Source organism: Lissotriton helveticus, chromosome 8 (assembly GCF_964261635.1).
Source record: "Lissotriton helveticus chromosome 8, aLisHel1.1, whole genome shotgun sequence".
In the NCBI taxonomy this organism is placed as follows: domain Eukaryota; kingdom Metazoa; phylum Chordata; class Amphibia; order Caudata; family Salamandridae; genus Lissotriton; species Lissotriton helveticus.
Window position 1 is genome coordinate 865,507,007 of NC_136069.1, and position 26,965 is coordinate 865,533,971.

The 26,965-nt window shown below is 44.5% G+C and overlaps 1 protein-coding gene across 3 annotated transcripts in view; it reads right to left on the reverse strand.

Moving 5' to 3' along the window:
* CTPS2 (CTP synthase 2) overlaps nucleotides 1-26,965 on the reverse strand; it is a 2,098,303-nt gene that overhangs the window by 1,682,677 nt on the left and 388,661 nt on the right. For all 3 annotated transcript variants that reach the window (XM_078657669.1, XM_078657667.1, XM_078657668.1), the window contains exon 5: nucleotides 10,540-10,656. In XM_078657669.1, coding sequence (XP_078513795.1) covers nucleotides 10,540-10,656 — 117 coding nt within the window. The remainder of the gene's footprint in view (nucleotides 1-10,539; nucleotides 10,657-26,965) is intronic.

The window sequence follows — 26,965 nt, forward strand, 5'->3', positions numbered from 1 at the left end:
ATGCAACTGTTTTAGTATATATGCTTGTGTACTGTTATTAAATGTTACGCCGATCCTGATCCTGCCCCCGGCAGCGCTGCCATCCTATTCCTGTGCAGGTTGTCCCGTTCCTGTCCTTATGCTGTATTAAACCTGCAAACTCCTACTACCTCGAATCTTGACTCCTATTTATTGAGCTATCTGTTATTACTATGTCCAGTAAAACCTAGATCCGGTATTATTTATTTATATACCACACTTGTGATAAATGTGATATGATATGTAAAACAGTAAAACAATAAGAGTCACATCATGCTATTTCTTTGATAAAGTTGTAGTTGAAACGATTTGTAAAAGAAAAAAATGCAAAACAGGCTGATGTCTTTAGAAAAACACAGGGACCAGAATGCACTGTTCTGGCTTTTTAATTTAACACTATAAAAACTGAAAGAGAAGAAGGACTCACAATACCGTGAGAAAGAACATTTTTTGTTCGAAACGTCGGTGGGTGATGGTGGAAGTTTCTATCATGGAATAAACACGCTTCAAAACGAGAGACTGTGTTCAGGAGTTGCTTTTCTACAAGTTTGCTGGTAAATTATATATTTATATATATAACTAAATATTAGTGCAATTTATTTACTTATATAACATTTATATATTTAAGTATTTAACATTTACTACTTTAAACTCTTTTTATATTAAAAAAACGATATCTTTTTATATTTTCTGACAATGTTAGTGTCAACTATATATTTTTTCCGATATTTTTGTACTTACTATTATATGTATAGAGGCACTTTGGTTGCAGCGCTGAATACGTGTATCTCAGGCTTTTCGTGTTTTTTTTTTCACGTTTGCTCAATTTTTTCTGGAAAACAGTACTTTCTGCACAGATCTCTGTCCTGACATTCGCTAGGAGAATTACGGAGGAGAGTCTTAGGGAAAAGATTCTCTGTTTACTTCGACGAGAAGTGGAGAAGTGTGGCTCAGGGGTTAGAGGCAGCAGACCCGTAAGCTAAGATCGGTCCTGGACCAGGGTTCAATTCCCCGCCTCGGCGGGTCTTGGGCTAAAAATTCCACGGACTTGATAATCCTCGCTCCGGTGCCTCCTCGACTCACGGGTTCACACTCTGCGACTCTGGGCAATAGCTTGCTTAATCTCCACAACGGCCCCTCGCGGCGGGATGCCTGACTTTCACCTTGTGGATACCCTGCTATCTCACAGGGGAATACCAGGAAGGGTTCCCTAAGCAAGCGCCGGGACACCCACTGCGGGTAGCTGTGCGCTATATAAGCTCAACTACATTTACATTTACGAGCAAACATTGGAAAATCACTATCTGGAAAAAGGGAAACTTATTGAGCTTCTCATGGCATCTGTCTGTCTAAACATGAATTGACTAAGGTCATGTCATAAGCTGCTGTTGGTAGGCACTGACAGCAGCACTGTGTGCAGCAGCGAGAAGTATGGAAGGCATGAAAATTAAAATGCAAAGTATATGACTACACATGTTTCATTCTTGATCTAATATTGCCTGGCTTTAAAACTTTATTAGGAAACAATATTTGTATTCCATGGACATATTTCGATCCAGGCAGCATTGTAAAATTGATGACTGCCATGAAACTGTGAAATACTGAGCAAGCATTGAGTTTCAATTGAAATGAAGGGCCTTTATTGCAGTTAAGAATAAGAATGAAATGGATGCAAATGTGTAAAAAATGCTCATAATTATTGTACGAGCTGCTGTGCCTGCATTCCCATCGAAAAATGACACTACTTCTCCCTCTAAGAGTGGCAATTTTATTCCAATGAGAACAGTCCTGGCACAATTGAAATTATAGGATCTGCTGCGCATTTCAATTGAAACTTGGGACCAGATGTTCTGACACTTTGCTCCGAGTTTGTGTTTCTTTTGCAACAAACACCCGGCACAAGGCGTTGTGGTGGGATTTACTTTCCAGACACGTGCCTATAGTAATACAAAGTGGCCATCCGCGCTGCTATGCACTACTTTGTATTAAGGGGGTACAATGGGTTGTACATGGACATTCCCTTGCAACCACCCATGGGTTTCGACACAAATCCCTATCTACTGACATTTGTTGACAGGGATTTGCACAGAAATATGCCTCCTCTGGGCAGGCTCAACAGTGGAGTAAGTTTTAAAGGTCTCCACATTTTTCCGACATTTCTTGTGCACTGCACGTATCACACATACCAAAGAGTGTGCCCTTCCAGAACAAAACCTGTGCCTGACAGAATGCAGACACCCTTGATCCATGGTGCAAGGGTGTGCATTAGTGCATGGCAGCCTCCACAGCACAGGGAGAGAAATGAAACAGCACCGTAGCTGAGCAGATAACGCATTGTTCTGCTCTCTACCTTTCACACATGGCGATGCAGTTGCTGCGCTGCTTTGCGTGAAATGTTAGCAAATCTGCCCCTTGATGTTCGGTTTCAGGAACGTCAGTAATTTTTTTTTAATGAATAGAAAAATGCATATTAAATATTTTTTTGGTCTTCGTTACCACTTAAGGTAGGTTTCTTTAATTTCACTTTTGCAGGGCGCCACCCCACTTAGGGGGCGTGGCGCTGTTAGTGGCAGCCAAAGGGCCGCACAGGGTAACGACCTCTTCCGGGTCACGCGACCCGGAAGGGGATATCTCTAGGAAACAGGCAGTGTGTCAGGTAGGGTCAGGGTGACCCGGAAGCAATCTAGGAGCGCGAGGCTTGAAAAGCCAGTGAGGCAGAATACGCCCCCTCTTTGTTCACTCTACCTCCTAGGAGTCGGACGTCGCGTAGGAAGTTACTGCTGAAACCGTGTGGCGGCAGCTTGGACGCGTGTAAAGCCAGCCGACTTCAGGTGCAGGTGAGTGGGCCTCGCAGTGTGATAGGGTATTAGTTAATTTATGCAGTGATCCGCACGTGGGTGTGAATGAGCATGGAGCAAGGAGATGAACGATGATCGAGGTCGCGGATGAAAGCGAGCTTGTTAATTCGGGCCCAGGTGCGATTGCGGGCGACTAAAGGGACGCCGCGAGGGAACTTAGGCCTGCATGGGCACGGGAACTTGGGGCGAATACAGTGGACTGATTAAGCGGTTTGATGCTTGCGAGTGCGTAAGCGTGCATGGGCGATGATTACAAAGGTATATCAGTATCGGAGCGGGCTTCCCCGCAAATGAATGGTGTTAGCGCTGTGGAGTAACCAATATTGGACCCGTAATGATAACTTCTCAGAATCGGTCCCTTGAGCAGCATTTCGGTCCCGGACGGGGCCTTAAAAGGGCACGACGTGTGGATGAAAGTGGTATCGGTGCGCGAGAGCGTGATCGGAGCGAGCAGAGTGGACAATGCGCAAAGAATGAGAGATGATCGGGGTTCCCGGTTCTGTTACAGCACAAGTGTACGCAATCGATAGTGGAAATTAGTCCGCCCTGCACAATGTATCAACTTATAGGGCGGGCATAGGTCCAACAGAAAATCTGGATGGTTTATTTTCGGCATTAGGTTATGGCGGCAAACAGGTTGCTACCCCTGAAAGTATGATCAGTCATAAAGGGAAGGACTAACACTTTTTCTATTTTCATTAAGTGCAGAATGCCGCCAAAACGGCCAACGAAGGGCAAGGGGGCCAAGGCTAAAAGAGACGACTATCTGGCATTGACGGAGCTGCTGGAGTTTACAAAAGAAAAAGGAGTCGATTGGGCGCTAAAGGCATTAAGAGAAGGGGCAGGAACGGATGCCCAAGAGGAAAGAGGGAGAGACAAGCGAGCCCGGCGCACACCGGAAAGATTTAAAGAAGCGTCAAGGGAAAAGCGGCCCAGAGCAGGGGTCTCGCAGGCAGCATCCTCAGGTGAGAAAGAGGTGCCTGAGACAATAGACTTGGTTCCGAACACAGCCCAAGAAACCGGTGTCCCGCTGGCGGGTACAGGTGGGGAAAACAACACACAGAATAGCGTTGCGCAGCCGGGAGTGGCGCCCGTCACAAATGCGGAGGATCCCGGCGCACAGGTACCCCTGCCTCCAGTGGTCGCACATCCAGGTAGCGGAATAGCACAAGTCTGGGTGCAGTCTGGGGGGGTAGCACAATCCCCAGGAGTACTAGCGACAACATCACACGGGCAGGCAATTAATAATTGCCCAGCTAGCGCAATGGTGCCCACCGCAGCTTACCCAGGGTTCGTGGGACCGGTGGTTATGGGACCATCCCCAAATTTAGTACCGATGTCCCCACAGGGGCAAACAGTCAACAACGGCACAAATTTGGCAGGGGCATCAGGGATTCAGGTTCAGGGAGCGACAGGAACTGTGGTGACGGGGCAGCCTGCACTAGCTTACAGCCCTTTAATTTACGGTTCCTCGTCCATGGCGCTATCGCCCTCTGCGGGGATCACATGGCATGTACCCTCGGAAACCAAAGAAAAGATTTTAAAGGGAGAGTATATTGATGTTTTTGATCTCATTAATGCCGGAGTGGTCCCAGGTAAGGCCAGGGTAGGTAAGGAAGGTGAGTATAAGCAAAAGAAGGTATGGGTGGAATGGTCGATAAAGAATTGGATTACAGGATTCGCCATTTATGCGGCCATCATGGCAGAGCGGTACCCCGCGGTGGAGCCTCAGTTGATCAGTAACATATCCTTGATACATGGGGCGGCCTCTGAGTTCCCAGGCACAGGGTGGTTAGAATATGACACCAAATTTAGGCAAATGAAGGCAGTACACCCTGAGATAGCATGGGACCAACGCAAGATTAATGTGTGGCACGCAGTATTTTATTCAACGTTGCCCGTGACCAAGACTAGTTACCCATCTCACAATCAGTCCTTTCGGAACGATAGGGGGGCAGGAGATAAAAAACAGGCCTGCTGGCTGTATAACAAGAATGAGTGCACCAGGGGGACAACGTGCAGATACAAGCACTGCTGCTCCCTCTGCGGGGGTCCGTCTCACCCAGAGATCAGATGTTTCAAGAAGTCAGGAAGACCAAGGGAGCAGCCGGCCCATTCCGCAGCCAAAGGGCGGCCTCCTCAAACATCCAAGAGATCTGCCAACACCCATTAAGACGCACGTCCTAACACACCTCCTTAGCAAGTATGACAAGCTGCAAGATGCCCAGTTTTTACACAATGGTTTTATGTTTGGATTCCGTATACCGTCCTTAGCTACCCCCACCAATGTTCCCCCGCGCAACCAAAGCTCAGTGCTTCAGAACATGGAGGCAGCAGAACAGAAAATAATGAAAGAGGTTGCCTTGGGGAGGGTGGCGGGACCCTTCAAACAGTCGCCAAAACCTGATCTGGTATGCTCACCTCTGGGGTTGGTACCTAAAAAAGAGAAAGGGAAGCTCCGCCTGATCCATAATTTGTCAAGCCCCCCAGGTTTATCTGTCAATGACAAGCATAACCCAGACCTATGCACGGTGCGTTATACAACGTTTGACACCGCAATCCAGAAGTTACAGGCGATGGGGGAAGGGGCCTTAATGGCCAAGTCCGATATCGAGGCGGCATTTAGGCTCCTGCCAGTACACCCTGAGGATACCAAGTTCTTGGGTTTCACCTTCAGAGGAGATTATTTCATTGACCTTTGCATGCCCATGGGCTGTTCAATCGCTTGCGCAGTATTTGAGACTTTTGCCAGGTTTTTAGAATGGGCAGTGCAAACATTCCTGACAACAGACAAGTCCCATGGGGTGGTACACTACCTAGACGATTTTTTGTTCCTAGGCCCTCAGGGCTCGAAGTCATGCAGGAAGGCCCTGCTGGGCTTCCAGCACCTGGCAAAAGCCCTGGGGGTGCCACTGGCAGCTGGGAAGACGGAGGGGCCAACTACTTGCTTAACATTCCTAGGCATCGAAATTGATACTAGAGAAGGAGTATGTAGGCTTCCCAGGTCGAAAGTGTCTGCCTTCAAGGCAGCCATTGACGCTTGTTTGGGGACAAGGAAGGTTACGCTGCACCAGCTGCAAGTCCTGGTGGAACAGTTGAACTTCGCCTTAAGAGTCATACCGATTTGCAGGGCCTTCTCTAGGAGCATAGCAAGGGCAATGTCGGGACTTCGCGCCAAGCATCATCGAGTTAGGTTGTCAGCAGAGGTGAGGAATGACTTGAACATTTGGAAGGACTTCCTAGAGAATTTTAATGGGTCCGTGATATGGCGAAGGCCGAGTTCCTCAAACACGGAGCTTGAATTGTTCACAGATGCGGCAGGCAGCGTGGGCTTCGGGGCAGTTTTAGGTCACAAGTGGTGCATGCAGCATTGGCCGGAGCAATGGGCGCGTCATGGTTTGACAGGCAATGTTACCTTCTTAGAACTGTTTCCCAAAGTGGTGGCCTTGCCTCTGTGGGGAGATATGCTCGCAAATAGGCACATTGTTTTCTGGTCTGACAGCATGTCGGTGGTGATGGCAATTAACAATCAGAGAGCGACTTGCACATGGGTGCTGCGCCTGTTGAAAGAATTGGTGTTGCAATGTTTGCGGCGCAATGTATATTTTACTGCTAGGCATGTACCGGGGGTAGACAATCAAGCCGCTGTCGCATTGTCCCGTTTTAAGTTGGCAGAATTCCGCACACACTGGCCGCAAGCAGACAGAGAGATGACAAACTTCCCAGCGGGACTATGGAAGCGTGGTGCCCCTCAGCCCCTGAATTGATTACAGCATCACCGGCCCCCAAGACTAAGAGTATGTATGAGAGGTCGTGGCAGTTATACCAAGACTACTTAAAAGGGGCTGGGTTAGTTGAGTTGTTCTCACCTGTGAGCGACTTGGACTTTATAGTGCATCAGAAAGCTAGCGGGAAGTCAGTGGCAATGATGATAAGGCAGCTGTCAGCAATGGCATTCTATGCTGGTTTAGGGGGGGTGGCAGACCCAACAAAAGATCAGAGAGTGAGGAGAGCTGTAAAGGGATGGGAACGTTTAACCCCGGGGGAGAAGGATTCAAGAAGACCCATAGACGTGAGCAGGCTGGTAAACATCCTGGAGATCTTGCCCAAGATTTGCTTCTCCCCATACGAGACTCAATTATTCAGGGTAGCGTACGCTTTAGCCTTCTTTGGGGCACTCAGGATCTCAGAATTGCTCCCTGCCTCTAAGGCTGATAGGGAAGGGGGCACACGGTGCGAAGATTTGATTTTGGCAGGGCCAGGGTCCGGAGATCAAAGACAGACCCACTGGGTAAAGGGATATGGTTGCAATTGGCCATGGTAACCGGGGCGACATACTGTCCGGTAAGATTAACAAGGGAATTCTTGCAAGTCAGGCCTCAAGGGGGCAACAACAGAGTTCTGTTACATAGAGACGGTTTACCCCTCACTAGATTTCAGTTCACCAGGGTGTGCAAGCTGGCGTTGACAAGGCTGGGCGTAAATTCAACCGATTTCACATCCCACTCATTCCGTATCGGGGCAGCAACTACTACGGCGGGCCTGGGGCTCCCAGAGGAAACAATTAAGAGGCTAGGTCGTTGGAAGTCAGCGTGTTATGAGCGTTATGTTCGCCCGCAATTAGTTTGAATGTCGCAGCGTGCCGCCTCTATCGTCCACAGTGCAGTGTTGACTGTTTTCCCTCTCAAATTTGCTCTAGGTACCATGTCCCAGAGGCCCCAAATATGCTGGTGCGGCCATTCTTTTATTCGCAGGGCGGGCTGGTCTTCATGAAATCACGCGAGGGAAAAAGGCAGGAGGCACAAGGATTTGACCACCATTGGGTGGGGATAGGTGGACAACATTTAGCTGAAGCGCCTAACGATTTGCGGGGGGCCATGAGGAGAGGCATGCCTACCCCCGATCTATTAGTGTTACATTCTGGAGGCAATGATATGATCCCGGCGGGAAGGAGGGGCGTAAAAGAGGAATTGTTCACCATTCTAGCAGCAATCAGGAATATGTTGCCGAATGCGATCTTGCTATGGTCCGAAATCATTCCAAGGCAAGTATGGGCGCGGGGAGCACCTCCGAAGGCAGTGAATAAGTCAATGAAGAGGTTAAATCAGTCGGTGGCGGACATCCTTAAGAAATCAAGCATACGTACCATAAGGCACAAGTTAATACAAACTTCAAGGCCAGAACTATACTCTGCGGACGGAGTGCACCTGTCTGAAGCAGGTAATGAGCTTTTCATACAGACCATGCTAGGGGCCATCACGGAAGCATTTGAGTGCAGGGGGGGAGGTCGAGTCCGCCAGTAAGCGCCTCGTCCTGTGGCGGGGTCCTGGACAAGAGGTATCACAGGGACTCCTTTGGTTGGTGCCATTTTTGACTCCAGAACAGGTCTTAGAAATCATCATGGGCTGCGGGCTGGCGGGAGGTTTGGGGCTGACCTGCTGGTGGCCCTGGATTCTCTAGCCCTACCCTGGAAGCCGTTGGTTTACAATAAATAAGAGAGGCCAATGGAGTAATTGGCCAGAACTGTAATATAATAAAAACGCACACACTGTGAAAACCAAACATGACTGAGGTGTCTCTATTGAGAGGGCGGAGAAATGGTAATTGGGGTGAGTGCACTTTGTATGCCATCTATGTTAATTCCAGCAGGGTCAAAGTTCATACGATGCCACTTCATATGATGTCATTGGAATCAATGGGCATGTCACGTCACTTCAGTTGCCCCTGGCATTTGGTGAATCGACATCCATGGACTTGGCACCTCGTTTTCACCAAAAGTGTTGAGTAAAATAGAATAATGTTGGATGGTCTGCCATGCCATGCTATGGTGGCATGGTAGCCGAGTTGTTTTTTTTGTTTTCCAAAGAGAAATTTCCAAAGTGAGGGTTTGATTTTGAAAAAAAAACAATGTCCCTGATGTGCTAGGAGCTTTTTCTCTCCTAGGTGTGCCATGAACGGAACAAGAAAAAAGAGTAAGATGAGGTAAAATGGCAGGGCTTCTTGTTACCTAAACGCTAGTATTGGAGCACTTGGATGGAATTAGGATAAGAATGCAGCACAACCTATTATTTCTGGAACTAAAGGCAAATATCACATAGAGTGGATGTAGGAGTAAGAAGAGGGTTCCAATGGATCTGACCCAGAACAGCTTCTAATTCTAGACTCTTCTGCCACCTTACTCCTTGGAAGATCTCACCAAGTAAGACCATTAATTAATGTTATCAGTAAAACGGGGCAAAGCGAATCATGCAAATTGTAATTGAGAGGAAAAAAGATGATTGGAGTGAAATACACAATAACAGTGAATGTCCACCTTCAATATAAAAAGCATCAACGTTGATACAAACATTGCAACCCTTATTTAACAAATGAACACCAGGTTGATTTCAGGCTAATGTGCAGTAGAACGGGAACAAAATAACAACGAATAATCTAAAGGCAAGGCAAGCTGTAAAGATGTATCTTACTCAATCAGAAAACTCTCCGGCGCATAGTATCAGATTCAAGTCCAGATGAGGGGTAGAAATAAAGACCCATGTTTACAATAAATACTGCAACGCAGCGCAGATGTACCGCTGTTCTCCTCTCTTCATATCGCTGGCGCACATTATACCGTAAAAGAAGACATTTTTGCACCATAGTGCAAGTGGTTAGCATAGTATGTGTGCGGGAAGGGGTCCCTTCCTTCACGAAAACTATGCTCATAGGCAATTTTCTCTATGTATAAGTGCCACAGAATGCAGCATATATCAAAGACGAAAAATAAAAATAAGGAGAAATAAGGGTGTTTCTTCTTGTTATGCCAGCTTTAAAAAACTGCAGGATCTTGGCATAAATCCATGTCTACAAATCTTTCTTCATAGGGATTTGTGTCAAAATCCATGTGGGATTCACAGGAACACCCATACACCAATCATGGAACGCCTCCCTAATGCAAATCAATTCAAGGCGGTACACTGCTCTGCGTTGCTTTACTTTTTCTTACAAACAAAAGCAAATCAAGATTTGCAGTTTTTTTTTTCTTTTTGGGGGGGAGTTTTATATATCGCAAACTTGGCCCAAAGGTATCAGAGCGCTTTACATGAGCACCAGTTTCGTTACACAAGGACACATTTTATTTTTTTGTCAGGCACGGGGAGATTAAGTGATTTGCCCAGAATCACAGGATGTTGAGCGTCATTGCTGAGACTCGAACCTGGTTCCCCAGATTTGAGCTTGACCGCCTTAGCCGTTAGACTAGCACCTCTAAGCTTGGTTTGTAAATCCTAGCCGATGACTTTGCGTTGGATCTACCTTAAAATAATAACAAAAACCCAACACAAACTCTTGGTAAATCTGAGGCGAAATACTTTGCGTGCCCTCAATGTGGGCAAGGTGCACAGCTACAAGGCACCCACAAATAACTGGGCACATGCTGTTTTTTTGCAGGTTTATACAGCACAAAACTTGGGGGCAGTTTAAATGAACACTAGATTTATTTTGAAGGTATGGGAGATTAAATGATGGGCCAGGATGCCAGATATCGAACCTAGGTCCTCTGTTCCAAAGACAGCAGCTCTCTAGAAGAAGCGGGTGAATACTGAGTATGGACAGAAAAACAAGTGTGCGAAGATGATCCTGTCTCACATTCAGACTTGATTTACACGACTGCACCACATCTTACCTGCGGAACCAGGCTGACATGGATATTACAGAAGTTATCTCTTTTAACTCTGAACTGGAACTGCCTGAATGCTTCAACAAATGCCATTCCTTCAATGTCTCCAATAGTGCCACCAAGCTGAAAAAAAGAGAGGGAGATATTTGTCATGCACTGAAGGATAGAACAAGGCAATTCAAAAGATGTCTCCTACGAGACAGATGCCTCTTCTGTTGGTCCTTTATTACGAGAGGTCTGTAATCCTCAAGAAAAAGAATTATGATGTCCACAGTACCATTATTATTCCCCTAGAGATTTTAGCTGCAGAAAACAGCTCATATCTCTATGAGAAACAGTGGGGGAGAAAGAGGAATTACCAGAGCCGGTATGGAATTGTGGCTGATGAATACAGCCCTTTTGCATTCTCAAAATGTCGGATACAGAGAATTGGGCTGTTTGCCAAGCCAAAAAGGCATTTTGGTATGTATTAAATGTACACTGCAATTCAGTAAAACACTATTGAACCGCAATTTGGGTTTGCGACTACAGTCCGATTCAGTATTTAGAAGGGGCATGTTTGGGTCACCCCTTCCAAATATGTAATTTCAATGGAATGTATTAATGTTTTACTGATTAATGAAAGGTAATCAAGGGTGAATGTTGAAAAAAATATTTATTTTTTTAGAAGGCAGTGGTCCAAGGTACCACTGCTACCATTAAAAAATGTTAGTTATAAGTTTAATTATTTTTTGTAAACGCATCCCATTTTCCTTTGAGGAAAACCATTCTTTATTTAAAAGCAATCACAGACAATACCATCCCTGTGATTGCTGGCATTCACAGAGGGTCGACATTTGCGTCCTAACTCATTATTATTCATGAGATAGGTCGAATTGTGACCCACTACGAAGCAGGTTTTTTCAAACTGATCTATTACTGCAAAGATCGGTTTGCAAAAACAGAATGGATTCTTCAAAATTTGGTGTGCAGTCTGCGATGACTCTTACCAATTCCAGTCTAAGTACATCTCGACCTTAGATCCTTTAGTAATTACTCAATTTCAGGAGATTATTAAGATTTAAAGTGGAATCGCCATTTATTTTGAACCTTTTAAGTTAAGTGAGCCCCCAACATTGTTAACTCCAGGTTTGCAAAATTAACACCCAACACTGCAAGACCCTTTAATGAGGCCCTTAGCCAGCACAAATAAGTGATCTGTGTAAAAAATGCATGAAACAGAATTTGAGGACATATATTTAAGGGACAGCAAAACATTCGAGTTTAAAGCTCAAAGTCTACTTACACAAACAAACTCAGCCATTCAAAACGGAGCACAGTTAATTTTTATGACATGTCTTTTCATGCCTCCTAAGTTTGTATCCACTTTTCCCAATCACGTAAACTGTTGTTTTACAAGGCGAGCTTGAGGAATAAAAATCAGGACACAAAAATATGGCACGCATGGAATGAGGCAGATTTTAGAGACTGTCACAAATAGTTCATGCTCATTTGTGCATGTTTGCTGTTTCATGCACTGGCACTTTAAAGCCAGACATATTGGTTTTGCAATGCTTGTTCAAGTTGGAAGGTCACTTGAACAGCAGGGTCTGGTACGCTATGTGTTTACAGAGAAAGAATTCAGGGGCAGATTTACGAGGAATGGCGCATCCCTGCATTTCAGCAAGTAAAGATGCTAAACGGAGGAATACCCTTGCGCCACCATGGATGCGTCCCATTTAAAATGCGACGCACCTTGGCGCAAGGAAAGCCAGATGCGTGTGGCATCTTCTGGCGTAAGGGCAGCACATTGATGGAGTCGTGTTGCAAGCGCGACACGACTCCAGCAATGCCCAGGGGCGCCCTATGCCTAACATGCTGCGTCACTCCTTATGCCTACTTCAAGCAGGCGCAGGATTTTGACGCAGCATGGACGTAAAAGTGACTCTGTGAAATCTTGCAGATTTCACTGCGTCACTTTTACGGGGCTTCCTTGCAATCGTCCGCCCACCCTGCATACATTATACCTGACGCAGGTATAATGTAGCGCAGGGCTTTACAATGTGATGCATCTCACTAGATGCGTCACGTTGTGAATCTGTCAAATTGAGGCTCATTGTTTACGACGACGCTGCGTCACAGAAGTGATGCAACAGTCGTTAACATGTCACAAGGGGCTTGTAAATCTGCTAATAAATCACACACAAATCTGGTGGTCCTTACTGACAAAGAACAGAAAGAAAGGAAAGAGAGCCAAACTAGAGAACCTTACGGACTAGCCAGATCTCCATCAACTGCCCCATGTGGCCAGTGTCATCATATGAATATCTTTTTTTGTCCCTTAACACTCAACCCTCTTGACACAGAAGGGAGTGATAGGGTACAATGTCCGCATGGAACTCTATAGCTAGTGTATTAAAGAATGTATAAGTGGCACTCAAAGCAGTACCCTTCGTATTCCAGATCTGATACACCAAGTCTAATGACTGTATGATGGAGAAAAAAGAGAGTGTGCAATGCATGTGCTAGTGTGATTAAAAAGTATATGGGGGAGAAAGAAAAGATCATTTATTCTAAATATCTCTCCTATGTCCCCCTAACATGGCATATTGTACCTTGTTTTCAGGGCGGGGTCTCATATACCTGAGTGTGTATCAGGTGAGGTGAGGTGAGGTGAGGTGAGGTGAGGCCAATACCACATATAGGGCAGGTGAGTGGGTCCACCTGTTCTAAATACATATTGTTTTGGGCTCGGTTGCGAAGGACAAGGGAGCTCGCCAAATACGCTGCTGGGCTGGATGAACTAATATTGCTCGACATCGGTAACAAGATCGGATGGGTGAGCAACGTGAGGCAGTTGGTGGTGCAATTGGGCCTGAGGGATGTGTGGGCGAGTCAAATGCCACCCCCCAAACTGGTGATTAAGAAGTTATACTGGGACTGGGTTCAGGCAGAGGCAACACGCAGTGGGGTTGGGGGTCTACTCACTGAGCGGCTTTTAGAGTTTAAATGGTCTAGGAAGTTGGAATCCTTCCTCGACCTCATAGCCAAGCCTCTGGATAGAGCCCTTTATTTAAAACTCAGGTATGGGACCCTTACGGTGCACAAGTTCACCGCGGGGTGGACTAACGCTGGTGGTCCTCCGCGCCCCTGCCCCGGGTGCGCGGCTCCAAAGGAGTCTGTGGCGCATTTACTTTTTGCTTGTCCTGCTTATAAAGTTGCCAGGAAGGTCTGGTTGAAACCAGTATGCATGGGGTTGGGTTTGAGGTGCCATAGAATGGCCCTACGAGTTCTCACCACTGACCCGTCTTCCTCTGCCATGGTATGCGGGGTGGCTAAATATCTGAGTAGTGCATGGTTGACTCGTACTAGGAGGATGAAGCTACATTCCACCCCGCCAAATAGCTAGTAGGCCCTTACTGGTAGGACGCTATGATGATGACTGGATGGATTTGAAGTCATTCTAATCATTATGCAATAGTGTACTGATGAGGATGTTTTGGCTGGGGCCTCATAATAATCACCCAGTGTACTGTATAATGTGCAGGCTTCAACTTTTTAACAAGGGAATTTTATTGTTGATAGTTTTTACCAATGTTTTTATTGTGTAAAATATATTCTTTTATGGTGAGAATCTTACCGAATAAAGATTTATACTACTACTAAAAAAATACATTTTTGACAAAGAAAACATGGTGAGAGGAAAGAGATGTTTTGATAAGTAATCACCGTGGAACAGACAGTTGGATCGTAATTTGATTGTGATTTGCATTCTTGTTTGTTTCATTTTCAGGTGTGCCAAATTCACCCTGTCTATATGGAGATAATATGATTAATATATAATTAATAATTGCACTTAATATTGGATGCACGGATGCAGTAGCTGAATAAGGTCCTGAAGAAAGCCGGGGTCAGTGACCCGTGAGGCTGAAACTAGTCGACCGATTTTTCATCTAAAAGCAGCGGCTTATTTGTTTTATGCCGCCACTGCAACTACTTTTTTATTAGGCCTGGGAGAGATATTTAGAATAAAGGATCTTTTCTTTCTCCCCCATATCCTTTTTAATCACACTAGCACATGCACTGCACACTCTCTTTTTTCTCCATCATACAGTCATTAGACTTGGTGTATCAGATCTGGAATACGAAGGGTACTGGTTTGAGTGCCACTTATACATTCTTTAATGCACTAGCTATAGAGTTCCATGCGGACATTGTACCCTAGCACTCCCTTCTGTGTCAAGAGGGTTGAGTGTTAAGGGACAAACAGCCAGATTGATGAAGCCAAAATCGGCTCGCAAAGGGCCAGATTCTGAGAATCTGGCCCTTTGCAAGCGCTTTTTTTGCATTTGGGATTCATCATCCCAAATGCAAAAATCGCAAATTTAGAAATCGCTAAATTGCGAATAATTGCATTTAAGGAATCTCAATTTGAGATTCCTTAAATGCAATTCATGAACCATTTTAGAATTGCGAATTCGCAATCTCGGGCCGCTATTTACCGCGAAGTCTGACTACGTGGTAAATAGCGAAAACTTAGAAAAATGCACTTTAGTGCATTTTTCTAAGTTGTATGTTACATACACACATGTCCTTTGGACATGTGTGTGCGCAACACCAGTGTAAATTACCATTCCAGGAGTGCTACAGGGTGTCCTTTGGACACCCTGACACCCTTGAAATCGCTTCCTTATTTGCGATTCGCTAATTGCTAATCACAAATAAGGAATGACTCCCCATTCATTCCTAAATGCATTTAGGCCCATAGGAATGAATGGGAAAGCCATTCCTTATTTGCGATTAGCAATTAGCGAATCGCAATTAAGGAAGCTGTAGAAATCGCAAAAAATATTGCGATTTCTACATGCATCCCGTTTTGCGAGTCTTTAATAGCGATTCCTTAATAATCGCTATTAAGGACTCGCAAAACATGAGCATGATGAATCTGGGGGAAAAAAAGATATTCATATGATGATACTGGCCACATGGGGCAGTTGATGGAGATCTGGCTAGTCCGTATGGTTCTCTAGTTTGGCTCTCTTTCCTTTCTTTCTGTTCTTTGTCAGTAAGGACCACCAGATTTGTTTGTGATTTATTAGTTGAGTAGGGGATTAAATCTGGTGTTGTCGGTAAACATTCACTTAGACCCTTGTCCTCCTTGGATGTGTTGTTAATGCTTGTAAATCTGCCCCACAGAGTTTATATTTGACCTTTTCATCACCCCTCTCCTTTCTCCTGCATCTTCTCCCATCATCAAAATTTAGAGTTTGAAAGCTGGTCTGCAGAGCAGCGGCCTTGGCAGCTGGTAAAACTTGCCGGTGCAGTGGTTTACCACTTGCCATATTAAGTGCGCAGTCAGCCTATCAGTTTGTCCTTCATAGTCACAACATGACTGCCAAAGGTTAGTCTGCAATGCGCTGGTGTTCACGCTGTCCACTAGTAGCATAGGCCGTTCACCAAGGTTGACATGGTGAATGTGCATCATCCAGATTAAGAGTTTTTCTCCACCGTGGCATTGCAGATTGGGCATCACACTGCCCCATAGGCATGATAGTCACAGCCACATCTGGCACAGGTAATAGCGGTGAGGCGGGCGCGGAAGAGGGGGAAGTCGACAGACGATGAAATAGGTATTATTTATATATTTATTTATAACTATTCCGTCGTTTGTCGACTTCCCCTTACTCCCACCCTGCCCTGCCCCATTGCCACACCACAGTTACTTGTGCCAGGCGCCACTGGGTAGTCATCGAAATTCACTGAGTTTAATCGTCAGGGGAAGCAATATGTTTCTCGACTGACATCGATTCGGCCATCGAAACACCCTCCACTGAATGAAGCAACAGCAAATACCTGTAGCTACAAATACAAAATCTTCTATATGACCAAACAACCAACTATGCTGGCAACCTCTGACTCCCACAGGAGCGAGTGCTCTGATTGGCTGCCAGCCACATGAGAAAAAAGTTGCAGGAAGCCCTTACTCTACTCGGGTACTTAGTTCCCTGTCCAGAAGTAAAACAATAAAATAAGGGGGCAGGGTAGGAATACTCTACCCCTCTAGGCCCCCTGGGAGGGAACTAGAAGGAACCCGTTGGGATAAAAATAAAAAAAAAATGGCTTTTTTTGCAGCGTGCGGGATAGCAATAAGAAAAAGCCATCTAGGACTGCATTGTTCAGTTATGGGCCCAACAGAGCCCACTCCAGGACTGCATTTCCTATGGGGAGGGGCCATGCTGCCCCCCTCCCCAAGCCATTGTGGGCCTGCGGATCCCGCCCCAGGGAACCCCGGGGCTGCATTAGATAGGGGGAGGGGGGCGCACTGCTCCCCTCACCGAGCCATTGTAGGCCCCAGAGAGCGCCACCCTGGGGCTGCATTTTAAAAGAGGAGGGGGGTTTGCCCCCCTCCCTGAGCCATTAAATGTCCCGGGGAACCCACACCCAGGGCTAAAATGTTCAGAGAAGTGGAGAGGCTCACGCAGCCTCCCTCCCTGTGCATTCTATGGCCCTGTGGCCCAGCTTACATGCTGTGTCCTGGGGACTCCACCTCTGACGCAAGCAGGGAAACCTGCATTTTCTCCCATCCGGCAGGAGCTTTTTTGAATCTCCTGCCATGCGGGAACAAACACAAAGTTTTCTCTCAGCGGGCGGGAGCTTTGAAAATGCTCCTGCCAGCTGGGAGCAGAAGACTTTTACCTGTGGCACAGTGAGCTCGGGACCCACGTCTGGGCACACTTGGCGCACTTCGGGTGGTAAATGTAAAAACAAAATGGTGATGGATGGAATGCTTCAGTGATTGTCAGCCACTAGCAATCGCTCGGGCCGAATCCTAAAACACCCAATGCTCACAATGCCATTGGATTCAAGTTAGCCTGGCTGATGAGGGGTGATATTCCGGAACCGGTCCCAGGCTGCTTGTTTCCAGGCCAGGGAGGACGTGGCCTGGGAGTTCGGTCTGGACTGTTCTCAAGGGGAGCAGGGTCAAGACTTATTTGTTTTGGCTGGGTCCAAACTGAAATGACATGGTGAGCAAAAAAACCTAAGGATTTAGGACCCGATCTTTGTACTGGGGATGAATGTTTGACAATGTTCAGCATTCCATCCATCATCTTTTTGTGTTGCTATAGTCACCCTAAGTGGGAAGGGCATGCCCAGACATGGTTTCTACGCCATTGAATTCAAGCTAGCTTGGATGATAAGGGGTGATACCCAGAAAGCAGTCCCAGGATGCTTGTTTCCATTCCATGGAGGAACTCAGGGATGACCCCCCTGCAGAAAGGCCCAGGTTCAACACAGGTGACTTACTAATATTTGAAAGGAAGGTATAGGCCTGTCCAAAAAGGGTTGTTTTGACAATTTAAGGGCAAATTTAGCAAGGCTTAGAATCAGTTTTGGGCCACGCAAGGGGCGCAAGGCAATGCAAAACCTAAGAGAGATTTTCCAAGCCATGCAAGGCCACCTTGCGTGGCCCTACCTTGCTTGATAAATCTACAGCAAAGCAAGGCAGTGCAAATCGCTGCCTTGCATACTCTACCCCAGAGAGGTGTTCCCACACATCCACCCATGTATTTTGGCACATTTCCAGTTTTACCTTTACTGGTAGACCTGGGAAAGCATGAAAATACAGGTGAGGCGCATTTAGGAGAAATATGTTTATTTCTCCTCATTGTTTCCTCTTTCTATGTGTGCTGCATTCTGCAGCACACACTTAAAGAGGAAAATGCCTCTGAGGATTGGTTTTGTGCAGGAAGATGCCCCTTCCTGCACAAAAACAATGCTGCTTCCAAAGCAGGCCCCCTTGCACCATGGTGCATGGGTACCTGCGTTGGTGCTAGGCACCCGTTAGTGCGCCAGCAAAGGCAGAGAGCAGTAATGTGCCGTAAAATGTTAAATACGGCATATTCCTGCCCTCTCCCTTTCAGGCAGCACAGTGAAGCACAGTGGCTTCCCGCATTGTGTTGTGTAAATTTGTGATAAATGTGCCCCCTCATTTGCAGTTTAAACTGCACAGCCAGGCTGCAGTGGGTAGGATTACATACCTGTTTACACTGAACTGAAATGGATGGCACTGGGTGCTGCAGTTTACTAGGGACATTTAAATCACTGGTCTTGGGTACAATTTTATTCCACCCATAATAAGGACTTACAGGTGAGTTAAAGATGCCAATCAGGAGTATATCAATTTCATAATGTTGAAAGGGGAGCACCGCCACTTTACCTCAGGTAGGAGAGGTAAGGTCCACACAGTTCTACAGCTGGCAAGGATAGTCAAGGCAAAATCTATGGGCACGCCATGCAAACGATGGCCATTTCCAACACTTGGGTTCTGCACAGTATTAGTGAAAAGGCACAACCATCATATACACCAAGAAACAGCTTCAAATTGCCAAGCATGGATATATATTCCAAGGCAGAATTTCCACAAACCCTGGTAAAGGTTTAAATGACCAAGCAACGTGTTAAATACAAAATTAAAACTTCAAATCCTTAGGCACAAGACTACTAAGACAAAGCACAGCCACTAGTTCATGAGTAGAAGGATAGTAGGCATCGGCCTGCTATCAAATGGGCGGAAGCTCAAAGCAAAGCCTTACCCAGGGTGGAGTCTTAGAGCCTATTGATGCGTTCCATGCCCGGACATTGGGATGCCATCCTGGAGAATCTAAAGGTGTCTTCCAAAGATGACACACTTACCCCATAGTTCCTTACGTCTGCATCACTTTAACGTTCAGTGCTCTCCCCTCACTACCTCAATACTGCTCAGAGTTCCCTTCTCTCGCAAGCAGCCAGGTCACTTTCTAGGTGAACAACCCCCTCCATATCTGGGCCCAACTTCAGCTTCTGCTCCTCCTGCTAACCCTGGATTGATCTGACCAAGGTTCCATTCTTGTTCAATTCATGTAATGTACCCCTTCTCTTCAGTCTCATTCTCATCAGCTTGTTTTAAAAAATGGCATGTGTTTAAAGAGCCAAAACTCTGACAGCAAAGCACTTCATTAGACATCAGGCTTAGGCTCTAATATCATTGTAATAGTGTAAATGTATGCTTACCATACTGGAATGTATTCCTTATGATGTTGTAGACATTTTGTGACTGGCCTCAATGTGCTGCAATTGATTATATACTGCCCTAACGTTAGTTGCTCACTACTCTGATGCCTACATTTGTTAAAGATTACTTTATTCAAAATGTGAATAAAGTTGGCTGAATAAAATGAGTAGCAATTAGAATCCTAACAAAGGTTCACAGAGAGGTAGGGAGCAGGAATTGTAGAAGCTGAATGAGCAAGTTACTTATCTTCGGAAATGCTTTTTCTAGTTGAGACTATCTAGCCACGGGAACCAGCCACGGTGGAGTTCCATGCCTCCACGTAGCACCTGTGAGCCGTGCTGTGACCCCTCCCCTCCTCGAGGTTGATTGATGATGGCGGCGGACGCGGCGGACGCAGAGAGCTGGTTGCTGTTCCTACAGGCATGTGGATTCCCCGTTTGAAAAACTGACGGCAAGAATGACGGCAGGAACGACGGAGCGCAACTGCTGTTAGTTTCTGCTTTAAGCTTTGAAGCGCTCTGGAAAAACTCTGGAAACTCCGAGCGGCCTCAAGCCTTAAATATTTCTTTTGCTGCATTGTCGAAGGTTTTCTGCCGAGTCTGCGGAAACCGTCTGAGGCGGGCTGGACTGTTGAAGTGCCGAAGAAGATGGTTGCTCTTGCTGCGAACGGCCAGCTGGGACTTGATTACTGATTCGCCGTGATTTGGTTTGTTTTTCCTTCTTTTTCTTACTGTAAGCAACAAGAAACGATCAGTGCATTTGCCGTTTTTGGGGGAAAAACGTGTCAGGATATTCACCATAAATTCACCACATCTTCTGAAAAAAGGTATTAACTGGTGATTAACTCCGTCGAACTCGGGCACACAAAACAGTAAGCCCCTTTCCTTTTTTTTTTTTTTTTTTGGGGGGGGGGGGGGTACGAGCCTGCAGTGTTGGGTTGAACTAATTGAGGAAGCAAAGCAAAGTGTTTTTCTTGGCTCCTTCTGTTCAAAATAACTCAAAGACTAACTAAAGACTCAGCTTTCTATCGTCATTGAAAACCATTAGTGTGAGCATAATGGGGAAACTACTTAATGCTCGTCTTAAAGCCAAACAACGGCGGCAGCAGGCAAAGGAGGCAGCAGTTGAGTTAACAGAAGAAGGCTCTTTGAAGGATGACGACTCTGCACATTCACCTGAAAGCTCTGAGGTTGAGGATTTACTGACAGACAGTCTGGCTCCATCGCAAATGGAAGATAATTTGGCCGAACCACGTCTCGATGATTTATCCCATTCTCTCGAGTCATCTCAACCACCCTTGCCGCCTCCGCCTCTTCCTCCCTTGGTCAAACAGTTCCCCCTGTTTGCAAAAAAAGTCTCACCTCTTCCGCCTAATCTTGTCCCCTCAAAGAATTCTCTGAACTTGGGCTCATTACAAACCAATTGAATGGTATAATCGATACAAATGATCCGAGTACGGATGTGACTCCTTCAAACCCGGCACCACCCACTAATTCCACACGTGATTTTAAGCAGACAATGGATACTTTAGTTGATAAAAAGAAAGATTTATTAAGCGCAGCGGTGGTGCCACCTCAAGTTACTGACAAGTGGTCGGCTGGGGGAATGGCAGACCCCCTTGGGCCTCTGTTAGAGATGAACACGGAAACAGAGGGAGAGATGCGGATGTCCGTGAAAGATATGCTCAACCTGATTCTAGATGAAGTCAGAGAGATAAAAAGGTCGCAAAATGCAGAACTTTTGGCAATCCACCAGAGACTGGATCAAATTAACAAAATTGAGGAATTAGTGTCTACTTTTCCACCCCGCTTAGTGGAAGCAGAAGAGCGGATTTCAACTTTGGAGGATCAAATGGTCGAAGTTAAAAAGGACTCTAAAGTGACTACAAAAACAACTAAGGCTCTTGAATTAAAACTAGATGAGTTGGAAAACTATAATAGGAGATCCAATTTACGTATCGTAGGAGTCCCTGAGGGAATTGAGGGATCAGACACATTGGCATGGGTGACCTCTTTTCTCCAACAGGGGGTAATACCGGAATATAAAGGAGGTCTCACTATCACAAGAGCCCATCGGGTACCTGCTCGACCATTTTCGAACTCTACCCTTCCGCGCACTATTGTACTAAATTTTGCAGATGTAAGGGTAAAGGAACAAATATTTTCTAGGGCAATCCAACAAAGACAATTCCCTGTGAATGCTACGGTGAAATGCCGAATATTCTCAGATATGTCAGCTATCGCTGCCAGACGTAGGAAAGAATTTGTAAATATGCTTCAGCTATTTAAGGCTCAAGGTGCTCAGGCGATGATAGCACAACAATCCAAACTTAGAGTTTTGATTAAAGGTAAATTCTATCTGTTATCCGATATCGAGGAAGCGCAGGATCTTCTTCAAGAAATACAAAATGTATAAAGGGTGATAGACTGGATTAATTTTCTTTCTTCGCAGTCATTTGTAGCAATTTGTAGTGCTTTACACTTACATATTATTTTTTACATATCAGCGTTTCTTATCGCCATCATGGCCATTGTTTTTGGTTTTTGGAGGGGAGGGGAGGGAGGAGCACTGGTCTGGAGGTCAGGGGTGTTCAATCACCACACCCCAAGGCTATGGGAAGGGTTGCTGTGGCAAGCGTGGGGGAGGAGGATAGAGTTAGTAGGGTGTCACAGGTAGGGGGGGAGGGTGTAAAATTAAAAATGTGTTCTTGGCGGAGATTTTTTTGTTGTTATTTTGTTTATGGCTGATGATTAATATGCTTTTCAATCAAGGAGCAGATGGTTCTAAGATGTCTGGGGAAATAAGGGAAGAAATTTATGTCATGTGTTCTAATTATATGCATGAACTATGTCTAAGCTTGGTCTGAAAATTATTTCTTTTAATGTTAATGGCCTTAATAATAAGAGGAAAATGCGGGCAATAGAGGCATGGCTTTTGACAGAGAATCCTGCAGTCATTATGATACAAGAAACTCATATCCCAACCTCTAAAGCAGATACATTTTCTATGTTTAAAGGATGGGCTGCCTATCGAGGGTTCTCCTTTTTTTCAGAGTCACGGCGGGGGGTCGCACTCTTCTTCAATAAGAAACTAGAAGCGGAAATTATTCTTACTGAAGCAGATAAGCGGGGTCGTTGGTGCTGGGCTAAATGTAAAATTAAGAACAGATTTTCACCCATTACCTTTGTAAGCTTTTATGCTCCCATTAATGATAGCCCTGCAATATATGAAGAAAGGTTTCAGTCTCTTCTTATGGTCGACGGAGATCTGGTTATTGGAGGGGATTTCAATATCTTGATGAAGCCACAACTTGACTCTACCCTGGGCGGGAAAAAGAAGTCTAAACCCAAATCTCTTCAGACAATATTGAATAATATTAGGACTTTTGATCTAGTTGAGTGTTGGCGGTTAATAAACCCTCACAAAAGGGAATATACGTGCTGGTCGGGGAGGCACAAGTCATTTTCTCGTATAGATTTCTTTATAATTTAGTCAATACTTAATAGTCGGGACCATAAGTTCTTACACAATGGCTTCTCCGATCATGCGATGCTTGTCTTTGAAATTGTACTAGATGAAAAGATTAATATTGTGAAACGTTGTGTTTTTAACAAATCCTATTTGAATGATGAACCTTGGGTTATGTCTGTCCAGGCTGAGATCAAGGAGTTCTTAGAACGAAACATGGGGACAGCCCCCGTTCATATTATATGGGACGCTTTGAAAGCATTTATTCGGGGCATCGTTATAAGTAGGGACGCTAGGGAAGCAGCTATTTTTCGAGATACAAAAAATCAGCTACAGCAAAAAATACAGGCTTTAGTTCATCAAAAGTATTATAATTCATCTGCTGAGTTACAAAATTCATTAAGCGCTGCAAAACATGAATTGAGTGCTTATTACTTTTCAAGAAGTGAGGAAATCTTTTGTAGGCAAGCTCAAAAAATGTATGAGCACAGTAATTTCACCGGAAAATTTTTGGCATGGCAAATAAAAGAACAAGCCGCAGCTAACTTGATCCGATCCTTAAAATCCCCAATCTCCGGAACAGATACCTCAGATCAGGCTGAAATTGGGGCAATTATGGTGTCCCATTATGAGAACATCTATTCTTCTTCTCATATTATGGATCAATCCGGTTTAAATGAGTTCCTAGATAAATACTCCTTCCTTCTCTTTCCAACACGGATCAAGAAGTAATGGCATCTTCTTTTCCTATTAACGAATTGGAGCTGGTAGTAAAAAATCTGCCACACGATAAAGCCTGTGGTCCGGATGGACTTCCGGACGAATATTTCATCACATTTTTTGAATGTCTATCTGAAGTACTTCTTTTATTAGTAAATTCGATGCTTCAGGGGGGATGGATTCCGACCTCCTTCTTTGATGGTACAGTGGTCAGTTTTTTGAAAAAAGGAAAAGAAGCAAAAGACCCAAACTCTTACCGGCCTATAACATTATTAAACTCAGACTACAAAATTATTACAAAATTGCTTTCTATCCGCTTTAATAAGGTTGCGTCACAGTTAATTCATACAGACCAGAATGGATTCATCACTGGCCGTCAATTGCTCACAAACACACATTATTTAGTAGTGGCACTAGATTTTTTTGAAACACGTAAGGTATCGGCTTTAATTCTTCTTTTAGACGCAGAAAAAGCTTTTGATTTAGTAGTTTGGGACACTCTTTTTTTCATTTTATTTCGATTCGGTATCCCTTCTCAAATTACCACCTTAATTAAAAATCTGTACCAGGGAGCAAAAGCCCATATTCTTATTAATAAATCGATGGTAGGGTCAATCCCAGTTCAAAGAGGAACGAGGCAAGGTTGCCCTCTTTCTCCCACTCTTTTTGCTTTTTTTATTGAGCCTTTAGCCTCCGCAATAAGAAAAAGTAAAGATATTTCTCCGCCCATAGATGGTATGGATAAGATCAAACTGTACTCAGATGATATCATGCTTTTATTGAAATCTGAGATGCAGTCTCAAGAACAAGCTTTTTCTATTTTCACACAATTTGAAGCATTGGGGGGGTATCGTATTAATAAAAGGAAAACTGAGATCATAGTCTGTGGTAATACAAATCCGCTTTTACATCCAGATATTCAGAGATGTATTAACAATAAACCCAAAAGATATCTAGGGGTATATTTTACATCCTCAGTAAGTGATTTGTATATGCTGAATTTTGAACCCTTAATTCGGAAAGTGCGTAATATGCTTCTAAGATGGGAAGCACTGCCTTTATCTATTGTAGGCCGAGTGGCATTAATCAAAATGTCAATACTCCCTTTATTTAATTTTTTGTTTTCTACCATCTCCTGCTCCCTTCCAGGTTATTTTTTTTCAAGAATTGAATCCCTTTTTTCAGCCTTCGTTTTGGGCTAAAAAGACTCCACGAATAGCTATAGAAACCCTGTATGCAGATAAGGAACACGGTGGATTAGGTTTACCAAATTTGAAAGATTACTACTATGCATATTTTTCACAGTATCTCTCTAGATTTAAATATCCAGCATTTAGAGAGGTATTATTTCTTAATTTCTTTTTTGACTTAATTTGTAAAGAAACAAAGATTCCTTCTCCACTCGCGATTTGTAAATCACCCAAATTAGTCAGATATAAGACCTTGAGTTGGTTTCTCAAAAAGCAAGATGTTATGCTGAAAAGGTACTCCCTTTCTCTTCTGACGTTAGTAACTCCATTAAGAGAGGCTGTCTTTGGAATTGGGACCAGATTAGAACCAGATATTATACGTACCTGGGCTAGAAATAGGTTCATCAACTTATCTAATTTTATTAAAAATGGAGTTTGGTTGACTCTTGATGAGATGTCTTTGTTAATACGTAGAAAGTTTCTTCTCATGGGCTCATACGTGGTACTTCATAGGTTAATGTGCTATATAGACATAACACAGATAAGCCAAATCTCTAATTTAACGAATGATCTTTTTTGGTCCCCAGTATTCAAGAGGGCGGGAGCATGGAGGAAAAGTCTCGCGCAAAGTAGGGAGGAGGATCTAACTGCCAAAGCGATTAAAAAATTGCAAAAGCATGAAAGTTTCAACTTAAAGGATATATCCTGGAAAAACCTAAATAAATTTAATTTTACGGTTCTTAGACGTGCCAATTGGAGACGTATGCTTTTCTTTAGCAAATGGCTGTTGTATTATACGCCTGCAGCCATGTCAAAAATGTATAGTAATATGTCGCCTACTTGCTTTAGATGCACCCAACCGGATCTGGCTAATTGGTCGCATATCATTGCCTTCTGCCCCAAAATTAAGGTTTTTGGGGAAAATATATTTACCATATTGCCTCAATATTTACATTTTACGATTGTTAGTTATAATAATTTAATTATACTTGGGGTTGATCCAGAGCTTAATTTGGAAGATTCCTTAGTGAAGCTCTTGTATATTATTGTTGCAATTGCCAGATCTCTGATTCTTAAATATTGGAAAACAGAAATAATTCCAACAGTAGATGAGTGTTTTCAAAAAATGAAGAGAGTTAGGAGTAGTGAATACTTGTATGCAAAAAGGATGGGAGCTTTGCGTAAATTTACCAAAATCTGGAAAGATTATTTTGATTGAGAAAATGTTCAGTGCTGGATATTTGGAATATTATGTGTATGTTTAAATATAAATCCTTTGTGCGTTTTTTTACTTATTCGGGGATTTTTACGTATCGCTGTTCATTATGTTCAGATTCAGTTGTGGGATTGTGAATTGTTTGGATATTTTGTCAGCATTATGCTATTGAATCTTTGCCAAGAACTCAATACAAATATTTTTTTTTAAAAGAGACTATCTAGCCACAGATTTCTTACCTTGAAATATTCCCCAGGCATCAGATTAGACCTGGAAATTCTTTGCGCAATACCACTGCGCATTGGTTGGTGGTGATCGACCAAGCATCAGCCACACTCAATGTGACGTGTGCAGTGCCTGTATAGGCGTTACCCTGTGTGCTAATATCAGTTTCTTACATGACTATTTCTGCGCCAATAGCACGGAACCACGTCAGAAACCAGGGTTTACAAGGATTTTTTTAGGTGGAGAGGTCCAGTTCGAAGATTGGGGAGAATGGGAGGGTCAGTAAGGAATCAGCTAGACAGAGTCTCTACCAGTTACTGAAGGTAAGTAACTTGTTCATCTGATAGAGACTTCTAGCGACAGATTCCTCAGCTTACAATAGGTACCAAAGCAATACTTCGTCGGAGGTGGGTCTGCGAACAGACTGAGACCAAAAAGGCCTTGATGACCCAACCGGCCAAGTGCTTGCCATGGTGGAGCTGGCTATCAAGCCAATAGTGTTTAGTAAACGCATGTCGAGAGGCCCATGTAGCGGACATGACAGCTATCCAGGAGAGGGACTCCACAAGCTAACGCAGTGGT